This window comes from Microplitis mediator, chromosome 4 (genome assembly GCF_029852145.1).
Source record: "Microplitis mediator isolate UGA2020A chromosome 4, iyMicMedi2.1, whole genome shotgun sequence".
Lineage (NCBI taxonomy): Eukaryota > Metazoa > Arthropoda > Insecta > Hymenoptera > Braconidae > Microplitis > Microplitis mediator.
Genome location: NC_079972.1, coordinates 7,152,602 through 7,173,052, shown reverse-complemented (window position 1 = coordinate 7,173,052; position 20,451 = coordinate 7,152,602). Strand labels below are relative to the sequence as shown.

Genomic DNA, 20,451 nt, shown 5'->3' with positions numbered 1-20,451 from the left:
AATTCTTTATATTATTATTAACAACATTTATTAAGTAATCTTTTTTTTTTATTCATTGGCCAATAAAGAGTGTCAGTTGTTTTACGTTGTGTTATGTAACCTAGTGTTTACACACAACGTCCTAATAAACACAAATAATATTCACCTAATAAGTGGAAAAAAAACAAACAAATATTTAATAGCTTAATTGAATTCGAATACCATTTTGATTGAAAAAAAAATAAATAATCAATAAAGTAAAATTATTCACGTATTAACAAATCTTTAATAAATAAGTTTTAATTGATAACAATAATAATTCATAAATAATACAATTTAAATATCGCGCTGTCATTTTCAATGGCCGGTCAATGTGGCGTCTTTATAGCATCCGGTTTTATTCTATAATAAACTACAAGATATTACGTTTACTCTGATACACAAGGTAGAAAAATAAATATATAAAATAAAATAGTAAGTTTTGAGTATATATGATAATAACAAAAATTTAAAAAAATTTTGTTGTTATAATAATAAATATTATTTAAATAAATAATGGGACATTTAAAAATTTAAATAATTTTGTAGATCGCGGTAATGAAAATTAATGTCACGTGGTGACCACCCACGTTTCGTATTGTGGATAAACAAGGAGGAGAGAAATAATAGTGCGTGTTTCATCCAGTTTACAGACTTGAGTACAGATCAGCAAAAATAAAGAGAGTAAAAGAGGGAGAGAGAGAGAGAGCGAAAGAGTGAAAGAAAAAGAGAGAGAGAGAAAGATGAAAAGCACGCGGGATGTGCACACATATAAAGGATAGAAATAATCAGTACGGTAAGAGAGAAGCAGTGTACAGGAACAGAAACACGAAACTTGTGTGTCTGTTTTGTGGGTTAACATCCGCTATTGTATTGTGTATTAAGAGAGAGTACCATACCAATAGCAGTAGACGACAGGGACAGGGACAGGGTGGGCCGGCCATATTACGAAGAAATAGACACACGAGTGCTGCGTGCGTGCGTGCGTGTATATTTGTTATAAAACACGTTACGAATATTAAATAAAATAAAAGGTTGAAAAATAATCAAATTAACTACACTAGGGTGTACTGATAGTTTTTAGTGGCTTTGCCACGATGTCGTCAACATATTCACGTACTCAAGAGAGTGACGCATGGGCGCTTCTTGCTCTTAAATCAGCACCGGCTAGTCCAACGAGGATGCAATGGAATCCAGAAACAAAAGTAACACCAATTGCCCGATTAGAGGGTCGTGAATTTGAGTACATGGTACGTCAAAGAAGAATTATAATTGGGCGAAATAGTAGTCGTGGTGAGGTTGATGTTAATATGGGCCATTCAAGTTTTATTTCACGTCGGCACTTGGAAATATTTTATGATCATCCATATTTTTTCATGACGTGCAACGGTAAGAATGGAGTTTTTGTTGATGGTGTTTTTCAACGTAAAGGAGCGCCTGCTTTTCAATTACCTAAATCGTAAGTAAACATTCTGTATTCTGTAAATTAACTAACTATACCACTATTGACGTTAGTGTGTATATACGTTTATTGCTCCATCTATATGTTATTTATTTATCGTTTATGTTATTACTATGTTCTATTATTGTTACATGAGCAAACAAATAATTCAAATTTTTAGTAATCATAGTTATTATCATTATTATTATTCGTGATTTGGGGGTCTTTAATTGTCCAAATTTTAACCACGTGATTTAACGTTCATCAATTTACAGGTTTTATGATTAACTAGATCATATTTCGTAACCTTCAAGTTCAATGTATTATATCAATAAGTTTATATAGATATATAATTGATATTATTTATTTAAAATATGTAATAATTGATATATTTTTAAAAATAAATATTATTCTTATCAATTATTTTCATCTGTTGAATTTTAATTATGTCAACAATCAATGACTTTGAAATTATGTAGCAATGTACTGTGGTCTCATCATAATAAATACTTAATGAGTGAAGACCTTGAATTTAATTTACAATGCTTCAAACACATAACCAGTTATATTTATCTATTTATTCATTATTTTAATATTAATACCGTACATTAATGTTATTATTTTAATAAATGTATTAATTATTTAATTTATTTATTTACAGATGTACATTTAGATTTCCCAGTACAAATATAAGACTTGTATTTCAATCTTTAGTGGATGAACAAGAACCAGGAAATGTTCGTGATGGATCACCACCAAAACAAAGAGGAGCATTATTACCACCGTTACGAATTAATATTCCTGATACAGGATACAGTAGTCCTTTTCCATCTCCAACAGGTACAATTAGTGCTGCAAATTCTTGTCCAGCTAGTCCTCGAGCTGGTCAAAGTCGACGAAATATTTCAGCAGATTTACAAATGGTTGCTGCTTATGCCGCAGCAGTTGCTAGTGATCCTCAAAATTCTGGTAGTGATCGTCAAGATTCTGGTCAGAGTTCGAGTAGACAAATGAGTCCTGAGTCTGGTAGTGATTCACGGTATCGGAATAGTAGTACATCTGGTCCTAATGGTACTACGGGACATTACAGTTCATCTAAAGATGAGTCTAAACCGCCGTACTCATATGCTCAATTGATAGTTCAAGCAATTGCATCAGCTCAAGACAAACAGCTTACACTTTCTGGCATTTATTCTTATATTACCAAACATTATCCGTACTATAGAACTGCGGATAAAGGTTGGCAAAATTCAATTAGACATAATTTATCATTGAATCGGTATTTTATTAAAGTACCTAGAAGTCAAGAAGAACCTGGTAAAGGTTCATTTTGGAGGATAGATCCTCAATCAGAGGCTAAGCTTATTGAGCAAGCTTTTAGAAAACGAAGGCAACGTGGTGTTCCTTGTTTCCGTGCCCCTTTTGGTTTGTCTTCAAGGTTTGTAATTTGTTTCAAATTTATATGTTATATATTATTTCATTATAAATAATAAGTTTGCTTAATATTATTATTATTATTGTTATTTTTTTTTTTTTTTACTATTTATTAATAGAAGCGCGCCAGCCTCGCCATCTCACGTAGGACTTTGTGGTATTATGACACCTGAATGCCTAAGTAGAGAAGGTTCTCCAGGACCTGAATCTTACCCAGACAGTTCAGTTTCATCACCAGCTGGTCAGTTGTCGAGCCAATCTGCTCCTGGCTCACCTGGACATCCATATGTTCCACCACCAGCGCCTTCTAATAAAAATCGTCTCGTACAACAAATTACAGTTGTTACTAATGGAATTGGAGGTGATGCTTCTAGAGAAGGTAATATTAATTTTAATAATTATAACTATTATAACAATAATTTGTATTAATATATATTGGGCATTCCACGTCAAATGAGACCATTTGGAGCCTATTGAAAAAGAATTTCAAGTAAATTTCAAAATTTTTTGACGTCATTCACAAGATTTTGTTTTTAATTTTTCATCCATAGATTTTAGAAAAACGTATCAAAGAAGATCAGAAAACTTTTATTTAATTATTGAATGTGTTTAAGCTTCGATTTGTTAGCTGGAAAATAAAATTTTTTATTTTCTTTTTTAAACTATTTTTCTAATTAACTTTTGTCTTAAACAACCATTCGTTTAAAATTTTTTTAAATCAATCTGATTATGGGTTTTTAGAAATTCTGATTCATTTTTTTAATTGTTGAAAATTCCCAAGTTTTTATTTTTTCATAAAGCATAACTAAAACTAATAATTGTTGTGAAATATATATATTTTTTCAAAATTACAATAATGTATTTTATCAAAATAGTATATTAAATTGTTAAAAATGAAAGTCTGAGATGAAAATTTATTATAAAAATAAAAAAATACATTGTTTCAAAAAAATTGTTAAAATTTTCAAAATCAGAGTTAAACCCACTTTTAACAATTAAGGAATGTTTTGAACTTCCGACTATAAAAATCTACGATTTTTGAAAAAATCAGGCAGCTGTTGTTTTCATCCCGATTTTCGAAATTTGAGTGTTTATCAGACGACCTTTGAAGGTTCTAGGAAGCTATTCTGACTATTTTCAGAATGATGTCCGAGTGTATGTGTGTGTGTGTGTGTGTGTGTGTGTGTGTAAACTTTATATAACTTTTTAATGAATTAACCGATGTAGATAGTTCTTGCAGCAACCGAAAGAGCTTGTCAGCCGCCAACTTTCCTATAAATTTTAGATCATTCGATCAAATAAAGTCTAAGAAAATTAAAAAATGCAAAAAAAAAAAGTGTGTGTGTCAGCTCCGATGCACGATTGGAGTTTACTCCTTCAGATTGACTGTCTAAATAGGCACAAAAAAGGCTTACTAGTCTAAGAAAAAGATCAATACCATATCAAATGGTAAATAAACGAATCAATGAAAATACCTAAATAATGTATTTTTATTATTCTATTTTAGTCGAGTCGAGAAGTTGATTTCATGCGAAAAATAGTTACAGGTCTCCTAAAAATATGGTTGATGGCTTAAACGATCCGAAATGGCGACTAGAAAAAGCCGTTTTTTTTTATTTTTTCTGGAAAAGAAAATTGCAATTGTTATTAACAAAAAACCGTTAAAAAAATCCGCCGTCCAGCTTTTTTGCAAAATCTCAAAAAGTATAAGTGGTAGCTCAAATATTAAAAAAGTTTCCGAAAGAGCAGAAAATTTTAGTAAAAAAGTCCTCGACTCCCCGAATGGTAGCTCCAATATTTATAATTTTAATTTAACATTGAAAATCGGCTTTTGCGCGGCAGTTTCGGCATGCGCGCGCCGCCACTCTGGTGAGCGTAGTTTTAAAATAATTTTTTATGCAATTAAACATTAATTAAAAAATTTGAAAAAATTCTGGTGTCATCTAGACACTTTAGAGAATCTGATTCCGCGGTAATAAAATTTGTATCACCATTTTTAAAAAAGTTATTCAATTGTTAATCAACATTCTTTTTACAGGTTTGTGTTGTCATAAAAGGCGGTATAAAAGTTTAAATAATTAATCTATATATTTTTTGTTTCTTGAAGCCCTTTTTACAAACATACTCAACAAGATGACGGTATGAAAGTTTATAAAATGTTTTTATTTCATTAATTATTAATTTTTGAACTAAAAAAAAATTTTTAATTTAAATAATGTATCTTAAATAATTTTTTTGTTTTAATTTTAAGCTACTACTGATTGCATATTCTTGTTAGGCATTATATGATTACTTTTCAAATTTTTTCATGCCATTGGTTTATAAACAAATGGATTAATTAAATATTTTTGAAAAATTTTTTTTCACTATATTGTTAGCGTAAAGAAATGATGATTGAAAAAATAAAATCTTATTTTTTATAATCAATTTTTTCATATTTTGAATATTTAAATTAATAATGAAGGAATCGTTTTTTTTTTAAATCATAATTTGCATTTCTAAATGTAATGGCAAAAAAAAAAATTTTTTTGTCAACAATTAATTCATTTATTTATTTGTTTAACAATTTGTTATAAACATTTTTTTTTTATTTTACTTTTTTTCTAGTACATAAAAAAATTACATTTACAGCAACCTGCAACAATATGGCAAAAAATATTTTTTTCAATTTTTTAAAAAACATCTGAATTTTGGAGCACGACAACGTCCAAGCACTGACTCGATTTGTCAACAAACAAATTGCTGTAACTTTGCAACTATTTCAGATACAGTTTTCGACCTTCAGGTCGTTTTTATACAGTATGAGTTAAACTTTCTTATAAATTTTAAACCTAACGTTTATCTGTTATAGCTCTGTAACAACACGCATTTATTTATAAAAATTATAAATGCGTTTTTAAGAACATTTTTTTTTTTTTAACCATTATTTCCCTACGCTACCAATATGGTAAAAAAAAAATTTTCAAAAATATTTAATTAATCCATTTGTTTATTAAAAGTTTATGAACAAACGGCATGAAATAAGTTGAAAAGTAATCATATAATGCCTAACAAGAGTATGCAATCAGTAATAGCTTAAAATTAAAACAAAAAAATTATTTAAGATACATTGTTCAAATTAAAAATTTTTTTGTTAGTTCAAAAATTAATAATTGATGAGATAAAAATATTTTATAAACTTTCATACCGTCATCTTGTTGAGTATGTTTATAAAAAGGGCTCCAAGAAACAAAAAATATATAGATTAATTATTTAAACTTTTATACCGCCTTTGATGACAACACAAACCCGTAAAAAGAATGTTGATTAACAATTGAATAACTTTTTGAAAAATGGTGACACAAATTTTATTACCGCGGAATCATATTCTTTGAAGTGTCTAGATGCCCGCATGAAAAAACTTTATATGTGAAAACATATGATAGAATATATGAATATTATAATGTGATATATTGTACAATATATAAAATAATATTTATATTTTTGCCGTATTAAGATATGATAATATATTGAAAAAAAATATATTGCTAGAATATATTACCAATATATTTATCAATATATGACTTTTTGATGTATGTTTTACATATACATTTTAATATATCTTTTTTTTATATTGAAAGTAGTATATTCATTAATATAGTATTTTTTATATTTTTTATATATGTTTTCCAGTATATTCCAAAATATATGGTTTCCAGTATATTGTAAAATATAAGGCACTTTTTTTACTTTTCTTAGGTTATTGCGTTAGTTATTCAGAAAATGTAAGATCACTGAAAAAAAAAGAAAAAATAATAAACTTGACTTACCTTTTGTGCAATTGTGTAGAAATTGAAAAAGTATATTAAAAAATAAAATTTTCAATACATTGCGAAAAATATAAGTTTTAATATACGGGAAAAATATAATTCCAATATATCGCAAACCTTATATTTAAACATGTAAATTCTTTCATATATAATCAATTAAATAGAGACCATATACCACTAATTATATGGGTCAAAATATATGGAAATATATATCAAGTTTATTATATTATACTTATAAATTATATATTACCATCTATATATGACAAGAATATATTGAGCATTATATGAGATAATATATATATAGAAAAATACAAAACATTATATACAAGTAAATATATTATTATAAATATATAATCCAATATATGTAAAAAACATATATTTTTCAATATATATATTTTTGCCGCTATATATTTATCACATATTCACCATATATTTTTTTATATACTTTTACAATATATAGCTTTTCCATGCAGGTGACACCAGAATTTTTTCAAATTTTTTAATTAATGTTTAATTGCATAAAAAATTATTTTAAAACTACGCTCACCAGAGTGGCGGCGCGCGCATGCCGAAACTGCCGCGCAAAAGCCGATTTTCAATGTTAAATTAAAATTATAAATATAGGAGCTACCATTCAGGGAGTCGAGGACTTTTTTACTAAAATTTTCTGCTCTTTCGGAAACTTTTTTAATATTTGAGCTACCACTTATACTTTTTAAGATTTTGCAAAAAAGCTGGACGGCTGATTTTTTTAACGGTTTTTTGTTAATAACAATTGCAATTTTCTTTTCCAGAAAAAATAAAAAAAACGGCTTTTTCTAGTCGCCATTTCGGATCGTTTAAGCCATCAACCATATTTTTAGGAGACCTGTAACTATTTTTCGCAGGAAATCAACTTCTCGACTAGACTAGCATACCCTATGTACGTCTTAATACTCACGCTTGAAAAGTGAAAGGTGCGCAGAATAGGTTGCACACAAAAACGTAACGAGGTCGTTCGTTCAGTAGATTTTACTCCTCATATTTTTTCCATACCGGGGGTCTTATATAAAAATCGATTCTTAAGGTAGTACGGTTATGAAAGCAATATTTCAAGAATTTCTTAAAACTCAGAATATAAGTTATTGAAGATATAATACACATGCTCTTAAAATTTCAGGATGATTTATCGTGTCAAATATGAGATATTTGTAATTAAAAATCATATTATTAGTACACATAGCATGGGAGAAGCGTGGGAGAATTATCAATTTATTTTTATTTATATATGAACTACTTTCACCATCTTCATGAAAAACGAATGTTCGTTAGAATCCTATATTTAAATAGTACTAAAAAAAAATAGAAATTGTTTTCCGTGTAGTTTCGATAAAAAATTAAAATAAATATCAAGTTTGAGCGATTATTTTCTGTGGAGAAGGTTTAAAGACTAGTGACATAGAAACGATGTGGCAACGTTGTCACAAGGAAACTGTCGGAAACAGCGCAAAATTTAAACCAGTTTTATATTTTTAAAGAAAACACTCCTCAACTTTACTTTGATAACAATTATTGAAAATTATTAACATGAAAAAATTATTTTTATAGAGTAATTCTTTCATTTATTATAAAATATAACATTAAATATAATAAAATACGTTAAACGACACAATATAAATATATATTTAAAACTGAAGCTTTTATAGCAATAAATTCTTAGTTAATTCAATGTTTCATAATAATCACAAACATTTTTTACTTTTACCATATATAAATATACTTGTTATTAATAAATCAATTACAATATTTTTTTTCTTTGTAAAGCGTTTTTGATTTTAATTTTTTTATCAAGGACTTTTTTTTTAATAAAACTCCCATTATAACAGATATTGCCACTCATAATGATTTATTTTTTGCAATAATAATATCAACTCCCTATTAGCAAGTTGTTGACGTTTACTACGCGTATACCCTATAAGTTTGAGTAGTATAGGATAAATAAGAATCCTACCAAAAACAGATTCTCTGTATAAAATCACGCCAAGTACACGTTTAAAATTTTTTACGATTAAGAAAAGATTCTTTTTATAAAAAAAATTAATCAAATCGAAAAAATACCAAGTACCTAATATAATTCAAAATCATGAAAAACATTTTCATAGAATTGAAAAAAAAATTGAGAAAAAAAATTTCAATGTACTTGGTGTGCATTACTAAATTTATTCAACCGAAATTAATTTCTAGAATTGATTTCGCATATAAATTATTTTCTAATAAAATTGAATTTTCTTTTTTTTCCAGTTTATAGGCACACCAAGTACATTGAAATTTTTTTTCTCAATTTTTTTTCAATTCTATGAAAATGTTTTTCATGATTTTGAGTTATATTAGGTACTTGGTATTTTTTATTGCATTTTGATGCATTTTATCGGTTTCAAAATTATTTCAAGATACGCGGTATTTATTTTTTTTTAGTTTTTTGTTAATAACAAAATTTCCAATTCACCGATTTTTGTACATTTTTGATTTTTTTATTTCCTTCGATTTTTAGAAATTTAAAAAAAAATTTAATTTTACATAGCATCGAGTTTTAGGTAGCATAGGAGTGAAATGACTGGTCTAGTATTCTGAAGCCAACTTAAAAGAAAATGTTGGAGAGCAAACAGTTACGGTTAAAATGACAGTAAATTGTCTGTAACTTGAATTCAACTTGACTACAAGTTTTACCGTCAGACAATGACATTAAGTTGATTTTTCCAACTTTTGCTTTCAAATTGTCGGCGTATTTGGGCAGCGAATTTCGGTAATTTCAATTGTCAAATAACTGTCAGTTTCAAGCTAAAGTGGTTATTAGAATATATATATATATATATATATATATATATATATATATATATATATATATATATATATATATATACACTAATGGAAAAAATTAAAGGATCAAAAAAAAACTCTAAATTATTAGGCGATTTTCAACAGGCTCTAACTTTGAGAGAAATGGTTGTACAAGAAATAAAAAAAAAGAAAATTGTAGCTCCAAGTATCTACTTTTTGGATTAGAACTTTAAAATTTTTTAGCGTCAGCAGTTTTTGAGTAATGTTAGAAAAACCAACGACAAAAAAAGTTTCAAATTTAAAAAATTTTTTTTTTTTGGTCTCCGGGCGTGGAAAAAATTATTTTTGCTTAACCACTATAAGGGTCGGATACCTACATTATTCAGCTTTAATTTCTTTTTTTATGGACCTTGATACGTCCACTTCTCGCCGAGATATCGGTCTTCAAATGGAAAAGGATCCTTTTGTTTTTGATTATCGATATCTCAGAAACCAATGATCGCACAAAAAGTTGATGGTGGGTTTTGAAAACTTGAATAAATTCCCTTCAACGATTAGCCATTGCTTTTTCGAAAAAAAAATTTTTTCCTATCGTCACATGAATTTAAAAATGCAACCAAAAAAGGGCTTTTTGTGGTTTTTTGGAAAATCAAACGCTGAAACGGAAATATTGTGGAAATCAATAATGTTGACTGTGCATTTTACAGTTCAATATGTCCACAAAAACCCTGCAGAGAGCCAGATTAATCCAACCAGCTGTTTTTTTGTTTCACGCGATCAAATTTTAAAAAAAATTAAAGGATCACGTTTTTTGCTCTGAAAAGCTCATAATCTTTAACAAGATGAATACAAACATTTTTTCGGAGCTTTGTCCAAAATTTTATTGCAGACAGTGCTTAAATTTCCAAAAAAGAAAAAACTTTTATTTCGAAACAAAAATTTCAAAAAAAAAAAAAATTTTTTTTGAATTTAATGACTGAGAGATCAGTAAAATCACGGAATGCAGCGACGTAAACGTGTTAAAAATTATTGGGTGTTGGTTTTGTAAATTTCTTAAAGTTATTCCAAAAAAAAATTTTTTTGAAAAAATTTTTTTTTGAAAATTTTGTTTCAAAAAAAAAGTTTTTTCTTTTTTGGAAATTTGAGCACTGTCTGCAATAAAATTTTGGACAAAGCTCCGAAAAAATGTTTGTTTTCATCTTGTTAAAGATTATGAGCTTTTCAGAGCAAAAAACGTGATCCTTTAATTTTTTTTAAAATTTGATCGCGTGAAACAAAAAAACGGCTGGTTGGATTAATCTGGCTCTCTGCGGGGTTTTTGTGGACATATTGAACTGTAAAATGCACAGTCAACATTATTGATTTCCACAATATTTCCGTTTCAGCGTTTGATTTTCCAAAAAACCACAAAAAGCCCTTTTTTGGTTGCATTTTTAAATTCATGTGACGATAGGAAAAAATTTTTTTTTCGAAAAAGCAATGGCTAATCGTTGAAGGGAATTTATTCAAGTTTTCAACACCCACCATCAACTTTTTGTGCGATCATTGGTTTCTGAGATATCGATAATCAAAGACAAAAGGATCCTTTTCCATTTGAAGACCGATATCTCGGCGAGAAGTGGACGTATCAAGGTCCATAAAAAAAGAAATTAAAGCTGAATAATGTAGGTATCCGACCCTTATAGTGGTTAAGCAAAAATAATTTTTTCCACGCCCGGAGACCAAAAAAAAAAAAATTTTTTAAATTTGAAAATTTTTTTGTCGTTGGTTTTTCTAACATTACTCAAAAACTGCTGACGCTAAAAAATTTTAAAGTTCTAATCCAAAAAGTAGATACTTGGAGCTACAATTTTCTTTTTTTTATTTCTTGTACAACCATTTCTCTCATAGTTAGAGCCTGTTGAAATTCGCCTAAAAATTTAGAATTTTTTTTTGATCCTTTAATTTTTTCCATTAGTGTATATATATATATATATATATATATATATATATATATATATATATATATATGTATGTATGTATGTATATGTATATGTATATCCTTATGCATACCCTAATAGCCACTTTAGCTTGAAGTTACCAGTAATTTGATATTAAAATTGCCTGAAATTCGCTGCCTGAATTTGTCGACAATTTGACAGCAAAAGTTAGAAAGAAAAATTTTCGGTTAATTTTTTCTCAATTTTAAGGTAAATTTGTATTATAAAAAAAAAGTCAGTAGTGTTTATTCTTACCATTACAGAAGGTAAGCAAATTGATACATAAAATAAATTAATGTAAAAATTTGCCTGGAAATTGACGAAAAATTTTTTCTAGTCAACTTTTGAAGTGAATTTGCATTCTAATTCGGGTGGTAAATTTACGTCTAATTGTTTAGCAAGTTGTATGCAAATCGTCGTCAAAAACAGAAAAGTCCGGAGTTGACGGATATTTGAAGAAAAATTCAAGGAAATTTTTGCTAAAGCAAACTGCTATTAGGGTAGTTTGGCGAACGACAGCCAATGACAACACCCTAATAGCACAGTTTGCTTTAGCAAAAGTTTACTTACAAAAGTTTCGTTGAATTATTCGTCAAATTTCTGTCAACTTCGGACTTTTCCATATTTGACGACAATTTGTATGCAACTTGCTATTGAATTTGACGTAAATTTACAGCCCGAATTAGAATGCGAATTCACTTCAAAAGTTAACTAGAAAAAAGTCGTCAATTTTCAGGCAAATTTTATGTCAATTTATTGTTAATTTGACTTGAAAAATTGTTAAGTATTTTTTTACCCTCAAATTGTAGACAATTTTATTTATGAATATACTTATCTTCTGAAATGGTAAGAATGAACATTACCGAGTTTTTTTTTCGTAAAAAGTTACCTTTAAATTGAGCAAAAATTAACCGCAAATTTTTCTTTTCAACTTTTACTGTCAAATTGACGCTAAATTCGGGCAGAAAATTTCAGGTAATTTCAACATCAAATTACCGTCAATTTCAAGCTAAAGTGGCTATTAGGGCATCTGTATCTGTCATCGTGCTAAATATTATACGATTTTGATACCACCTAGCGGATATAACTAGATAGAACTTAAGAAAATAAAAAAAGTATACTGTTTAGCAATTCCCAAGTAGCCAAATGTTAACTTTTTCGATACGAACAAAAAAAATGTTAACATTTATATTGAGATGTAAAAAGGCAAATTTTAATCAACAAATATCTTTACCAATGTCCAGCAAAATGTTAACTTTTTTCTGTCTCAAAAAGATAACTTTTTGGTAACAAATTGTTAACTATTTATTGACATTTTCATAACTTAATGTTGACATTTTTCAACTTTTTGTTAACAAATCACAATATGTTTTTTGTTACCAAAAACATAACAAATTGTTAACTTTTTATTGGCAACAAGTTGATGGAAAAAATTTGACTTTAATTTAACAAATTAGTCTTATTTTAGTTGATTTAATGTTAACAATTTTAAGGATCATTAGAGGTTAGGGGTAGTATAAACCGCGGAAAATTTGAAAATTTACAAATAAACAAACATAAATTCTAAAAATATTCTATCATGAAATGAAATATTTATTTTTTCTTGTTTAATATACGTATATAAACAATAACAAACAAATATTTATTTCATGATCGAATATTTTTAAAATTGTGTTTATATTTATTTGTAAATTGTAATCACTCGCAGTTTATTGTGACAAATATACAATTTTTTATAATTGGAATGCTTAAATTTATTAACAATTTCTTTACAACATTCATAGGTTTTATATTAATAACAATAATAGTAATAATAATTGTGAGCTTAATATCAAGACTAGTTGTTGTGACTAGCACTGGTGACACTAACTTATAGTTTTATTTTTATCTGATAAGCTTACTTTTATGTTTTGAGATCATTAATTTAGACTTAGAGAACAGAAAACTCTTTATACTATTAAAAAAAAGTTTTTTGAAAACAACTTGTAAATATAAAGATCGTAACTAAAAATAATTTGGCAACTTTTTGCTTTTTGGCAGAACCATTTGTAGGATCGGTATTTTTATTGGCTCGGTCATTACCGCGTTGACACCAGGCTTTCATTTGATGTTCAACATTAGGTTTTGTAACGTTCAAAGTGCTTAATAAAACTTATAAAAAAGAAAAAAAACGAAGAAAAATTAATGAACATAATAATTTAAATACAGCATTTATTTATAGCTTGTTTGGTTGTAAATTATTTTACTTTGACAGTAGAAAGATCAATCAAAGGCTTCAAAAAGCAAGTTATTGCTAGAACTTGAAGAGTAGATACCCTGCTTAAAAAATCTCATAGAATCCAATAGATTCTCATGAATTTCTATAGAGATTTTATAAGAATAAATGAGTTCTATGAGAAGTGATATAGTTAAGTATAGGGCCTTATACATACAGCTATGAGAATCTATCGGATTTTTTAAGCAGGATAGTTAATCTTATAATATTATTTATCGCTCTCTTACCACTAATAATTTCTACGAAGAAACATGCTGAGATTTTAATCTCACTGTGTAATCCGGACCATGTCACTTGTTTTGCCAACACATCAGAAATGAATGATTCCAATGCAAAACGAGTGGCTTTTTGTACATTGCGACCACCAGCTTTCCGAATCATGTCTTTCTGTAATATTTTTATGATAGTTATTCAAAAATTATGAAATATCAACAGCTAATTAGTACTTAGAAATTCATTTTGCATAGAAACATTGTTCTTGAGACTATGATTGAAGTTTGCGTAAAAGTTCGTCAGTCGCTTCACGTGTGATTTTATGTTTAACATGCCACTCTTTTATGAACTCAGTAAGAATTGCATCATTATCACCACTAGCAACTTGATTGTTTACATGGAGATTAAGTAACTAATACTCTGATCGGGTTACTGGTTGATCAAAAAAGTTAAGCCCATCAATCAATGGCAAAGGCTCATTATTAGCTTGATCGACAGCTCCTGAAAAACGGCTAGGATCATCTGAAACATCTGAATCGCGGCTACTGTTATCGTCGTCATGGTCGTTGTCGTTATTGTCATTGTTGTAAATATTAATGTTAGTGTTATTATTATTATTATTATTATTATTATTATTTAAGTTAGATAACAAATATTCCGGTGCAAGTATTTGTTGCGTACGTCGTTTTAGTTGTCGTGGTCCAAGCAAATCAAGCGGTTTTCGTTTCCGCTGTCGAAAATTTTCCATACTTATAAATAAAATTTTACCTTTTATGAACCGTTGAGTATTGTTAATCAATAGCTATAAATTATATTATAAATTATTTCACAGTAATTTAAAGACAAAATAATATTAGGTTATATTGTTCGCATCACACTCGAGCGTTTATATATATATATATATATATATATCTAAAATGGCGGCTTGTACAGCGTTTACCGCCTTTTTTGTGGTTGAAAACATCTAAATGTCAACAAATTGATAACAAAATGAAATACTATAATATTAGCAAAATGTTAACCCAAAATTGTTAGTAAAATGTTAACAATAAAATGCTATCTTTTGAATAATACTAAAAAGTCAACATATATGTAACATTTTAGGGATGATAAATTATCAACATTAAATTGGTAACTTTTATTTATCTCTAAAAAGTCACCATTTATAACTATATTTTATGGTAACATTTTGCTAACTTTTTCATATTATATTTTGTTAAAATTTTTATGTTAACTTTAAGACAACTTTTAAAAGTTATCTTTTTCAAAAGTACTTTTTGTTACCATCTTGATAACATTGTGAAATAGCAAAAAGTTAACTTCGAATAGATAACTAAAAGCCAACAAAAAGCTGAGCTGGCCACTTGGGAACCCACAAATAATATTTCTGTGGTATATATATTAGAGTGGGCCGAAAATCCGCTTTTTTTGAATTTTCATTATTAATACCAAAAATATTTTTCCTCGTACAAAAAAAAAAATTTTTCGGAAATCAAAAAAAATTTTAGGTTGATATCTTAGGCTCGCCAAATCCCGCTAAAGTTAGAAGTTGTTTAAAATTTTTTTTCCACATATTTTGATCGGAAATTTAATTCTCTACATAAAAGGTCCTATAATAAAATTACGTAAAGTTGATAGTTACTCAGATAATTGCAATTTCGCTCTAAAAAATGAAATTTTTCAAGATATTATTACTTTTTTAGGGTAAAAAATAAATTTTATCATAAAAATTTCATAGGAAATTCAATTTTCTACAAAACAGACCTAATAAAAATTTATTCAAAGTTGATAGTTACAAAGATAATAGCAATTCTTGGTGAAAACCACCAAATAACGAGGAATGTGACTATCTAAACATAAAACTGCCAGTTTCTGAACAACTATAAATTTCAAGTTTTTACCAGAAGACCAATTTTTTAAGAAATTTGATTTTCCATGAAATTTATATGATAAAATTCATATTTTACACTGAAAAAGTGATAATATCTTGAAAAATTATATTTTTTAGAACAAAATTACAATTATCTCAGTAACTATCAACTTTACGTAATTTTATTATAGGAATTTTTATGTAGAGAATTAAATTTCCGATCAAAATATGTTGAAAAAAATTGTTTAAACAACTTCTAACTTTAACGGGATTTGGCGAGCCTGAGATATCGACCTTTTTTTTTTTTTGTTTTCCGAAAATTTTTTTTTTTGTACGAAGAAAAATATTTTCGGTATTCATAAAGAAAATCCAAAAAAAGCGTATTTTCGGCCCACCCTAATATATATGTATGCAAAATCAGGAAACATTTAAAAAATACAAGTAAACTTTGAATGCGAAATGAATAAAAAGAATTCATCTTAGACATTAACAAGGATTTATTTATATCATTGAAATCTAAAACGTTCTTATATTCTATTGATCGTCATCTCCTGATATGATATCGATAATTTAAGTACGGATTGTTTGAATTTTATATCAGAATTTCTATATAACTCAATGAAACTATAGTAAAAAATACAGACTGAAGCACCGCTGGTGGCGCAAAAATGAACCATTGCTATAAAAAAATTTCAATGTTTTACTGAATCATGGCATTTCTTACAACTTTTTATTCTCTGGCAGTGCCCTTTTTGCATGAAAAAATTTATAAAAGTGTCTAAATTGGGGGTGCTATAGTATATGTTAGCCTAATTTCATTATTTAAATTAGTTCTCATAACTCAAATGAATAAAGTTTTATAAATTTAAGACGAACAATCAATCATCTTTTGAATAGAGAAGGAATTTTCTGAAAATTTATTATTTTAAGAAATTTTTTAAAAATGAGAGCTAAAAAGAGCCAAAAACCACTATGTCTGCGGTATAGATACACAGTAGGCTCGCGCCATGACACTTCACACATATCCATGTGTTTGAACGTGTACTTGGCGGGAGACACTACCGTGTCTCCTGATATATAAGAATAACGCGACGTTGCCACTTTTCCATACAGAATTATATTTCATAGTATGTGTGTATATGTATAGGGGATATAGTAGTAAAAGAAGTACAGTCACGTTGAAAAAAAATACTGTACAGACATAGTACCGCTTATATGCTTAATCTTTCGTTACTCGCGTCCACTCGCCCGACGATTTTCATCGCGCGGCGAGCACTGTGCCGCCCATGCGACGTTGCCAAATTATAATGATATAATGAATGATTTCTTATAGTAACAACAGTAAGTTTGGCAACGTGGTCACAAAAATTGAATCGACGATTTAACTCGCATAATGAGCACTGTGCCGCTTTTTCACATTCTTGTAATACATAAATATACTTTTTTTTTATATTGAAAATATATATTTATCAATTATAATCATATTTAACAATAATATAGATTTCAAAAAGAGAATTGGTTAAGTTTAAAGTCACAAATACCCATACAGTAATTTTTATTGCAATTTTAGTCAAAAAGGCGGCGTCATGCTCATAGCGCGAGTAACGAAAGGTTAAGATTAGTGTTGATTCAAAACTTTTTGACTGGACTGTCGCGGTGGAATTACCTTAAAGAGTAAACTCCAAAAAAAAATGTTTTTTTTTAAATTTCTTAGAAACGACTTGATGAATCGATTTCAAAATCCAGTCAGTTCTAAAACTCAATGAAACGCATCGATTGCCGTCAGAACCATCTCAATCGATTAATTTGTTTGAGAGATATCGTTGGAGAAAGAAGTGGTAAAAAACATTTTTTTTTATATTTTCGAAAACAATGGACCAATCGATTTCAAAGTTAATCGGCTCTATACAACTTAATAAATCGCGTCGATTGTGAGAAGAACCATTTCAAGAATTTGAAAAATAAAAACTTACCTTATTTTTCCTGGATAGCACACAATTTAATTGACCAAATGTTGCAAAAATTATACTAAATGTTGTTCGTCTTTAATAGTCTCTTGTAATCACCGTATAACTCATCGGTTTGTTAGCTTAGAACATTTCGTTAACAAAACGTTAAAAAAATTACTGTCTTCTGAATATTTCTCAAATATTTTGTATTCCAATGTTTTGATCCAATTCAAAACTTATTTTATTCTTCATTTCAATTACCACTATTTATTTCTGTCGGAATCTATTCGTTTCATTAATAATAATCAATAATTAAGATAACTTTTTTCGAGATCGAAGAGCTCGAAAAACCCGATGCATTAAAAAGTATTTTCGAGCTTCTCGAACTCGAAAACAGCAAGAAGATTTTGGGCTGGTCTGTAGAGTCAACCGTTTTTCAGATTTTATTTTTATGATCTAAGTTGGTTAGTTTTTATAGAAGTTATGAACAAAAAATAAAAAAAAAACATCTCTCGAAAGGCTTGTTAGAAAATTTTTGAAATTTACTTCGAAGCCTTTTTAATAGATACAAAAAAGTATTTTAAAATCAATAAAATAAACTGAAATTAATATGATGTATGATTATATTTACAGATAAATACGTGATGCCAGGAAATATAATGGAAGAACAAATGTTATCACCTGCTGGCCAATATAGTCCAGCTCCTGTTATTGTTCAAACTTATAATTACAGGTAAATTTGTTATTTATGATTATATATATTTTCTTTTATATAATTATTATCATATTGTTTTAGTGGTACATTTGTTGGTCCTGACACAAGTGTTGGAATAAGTAAAAGAACTCATGAAGAGCCAGATAGTTCCCCGGGATCTCCTGCTCCACTTTCGATTGTCGAGAGTCCGGAGCCTTCAGATCATCAACAACAAAAACGACAACGCGTCAATGAAGTGGACGAACACTGAATCAATTCATTTAGTGTTTTATTCTAATGATGTAGAACATTGTTATGACATTAATTTTCTATTGTCAGACTAATCCTCCGCTCGTTTGTAATTATAACGAATAATTACCTCTTATATGATTGAAAATCATTACATATTTCAAACTTACTTTTTTTTCTTCTTTAGGTCTTATTATACTTATGACATAATTGTCTTTAAATGGCCGTGATATTGTAAAATTATATGTTATTATAATAGTCTTTAAAAAAATATTTTTTGTAGTTTATTTGTAGGAGACAATTTCTTTTTCAATATACTAGATCAAATTTATTAAGTTTTAATGGATAAGACAAATGTGTTTTTTTCTGAGTGGATGGTCTGTCTGACTATAATAGCCTGGAGCCTTAATCGATTCCTTGTTTAATGCAGAAAAAAAAGAAAAGAAAAATAAATAAATAAATTAAAAGCTTGTTATTTCAATTAATCATAATGACAGTTATATATATATGCAAGTATAAAACATATTTGCATCATTAAACAAAAAAATTTTATAACTCAAATTACAAACATTTATTATTGATTGAAGTTCTAAAAGTTTTATTAAAATTTATGGTAGTAGGCTTAAAGCGTCAAACAATTTAATTTATTAGGTTATTATTAAATTTTTTGAACTAATTTAATTTTAACGAATATTAATTTGACCAAAATAGAAATTTAAATAATCTAAACAACTGGATTAATTTGTTTTGTTTTAAATTATATTTTTTTATAATGCTTCGAATAGAACAAATTTTTAATATTTTACTTATATTGAAACATAATTAAAAAGAAAAAGTAACATATATTTTGACTACTTCATTTAAAAAAAAAAAAAGAAAAAAACGAAAAAAAAAAGAAAACGTAAAATTTATAAAAATAAATAAATAAATCTAAAATAAATTCAATTCTTATCGTATGAATAAACATACGTTGAAGAAATAATTTGTGATATTGATCAATTTTTCAAATGTTATCAATAACGTTTTTTATATTTTACAAATATTGACATAGTCTTGTTTGAATATAAAGAATTAAATCTTAAAAGCAATTTAAAACTATAAATATTGTCAACATCTAAAACTAAAAAAAAAAGAAAGATTGCTTAATAATTACGTTTTTAATGCTAAAATTGATCACGGAAGTTTTCATAAATTATAAAATATATTTCAGTCATCTGAATGATGATAAACAAATTATTTATCAAAGTATTTAGTAAAAGAAATAATAAATTGTATTATAAAAAAGTCACACAAGTGTATTGTTCTAAGTGAACAAAAAATAATAAACTAAAGAAAAAAAAAAAAAAAAAAAAAAAAAAAAAAAAAAATGAAAATGTAAAAAAAAAAGATTAGTAATTGAATGATCAAAGAACTTATACAATTATAGAAGAAGAAGTATATCTTGTCTCAAATAGCAGTTATTCAAATTGCAATTCTTAGTAGCAATGCTAGTTTTCACGCTGTAAATTAGAATAAATTTATTTACTTCTTATCAAATTTAAGAAAAGGTGAAACCGAATTTTGATTTTTCAATTTTTTTTTTTTTTTTTTTTGACTGATTGTGATTACAATCAAATTAAATATATATTTGTAAATATGCATAGCTATATATATATATATATATATATATATATATATATATATATATATATATATATATATAT

The 20,451-nt window shown here is 27.4% G+C and overlaps 1 protein-coding gene and 1 long non-coding RNA gene across 3 annotated transcripts; one reads left to right on the top strand and one right to left on the bottom strand.

Annotated features, from left to right (window-relative positions):
* The first annotated feature begins 344 nt into the window (after window positions 1-344).
* On the top strand, window positions 345-20,120 carry LOC130666545 (forkhead box protein K1). The gene is made up of 6 exons (XM_057467659.1): window positions 345-453; window positions 568-1,477; window positions 2,121-2,897; window positions 3,013-3,272; window positions 18,439-18,538; window positions 18,602-20,120. Exons 2-6 carry the CDS (start codon window positions 1,116-1,118, stop codon window positions 18,768-18,770), a joined length of 1,668 nt encoding a protein of 555 aa, XP_057323642.1. The 5' UTR covers window positions 345-453; window positions 568-1,115; the 3' UTR covers window positions 18,771-20,120.
* On the bottom strand, window positions 13,199-15,084 carry LOC130666546 (uncharacterized). Of its 2 annotated transcripts, XR_008989697.1 has the most exons (4): window positions 14,755-15,084; window positions 14,220-14,487; window positions 14,001-14,160; window positions 13,199-13,649 (listed from the first exon to the last, which is right to left on the bottom strand). It is a non-coding gene; the product is annotated as an uncharacterized LOC130666546 (long non-coding RNA). The 2 variants fall into 2 exon arrangements; XR_008989696.1 differs by lacking the exon at window positions 14,220-14,487.
* Window positions 20,121-20,451: the final 331 nt, after the last annotated feature.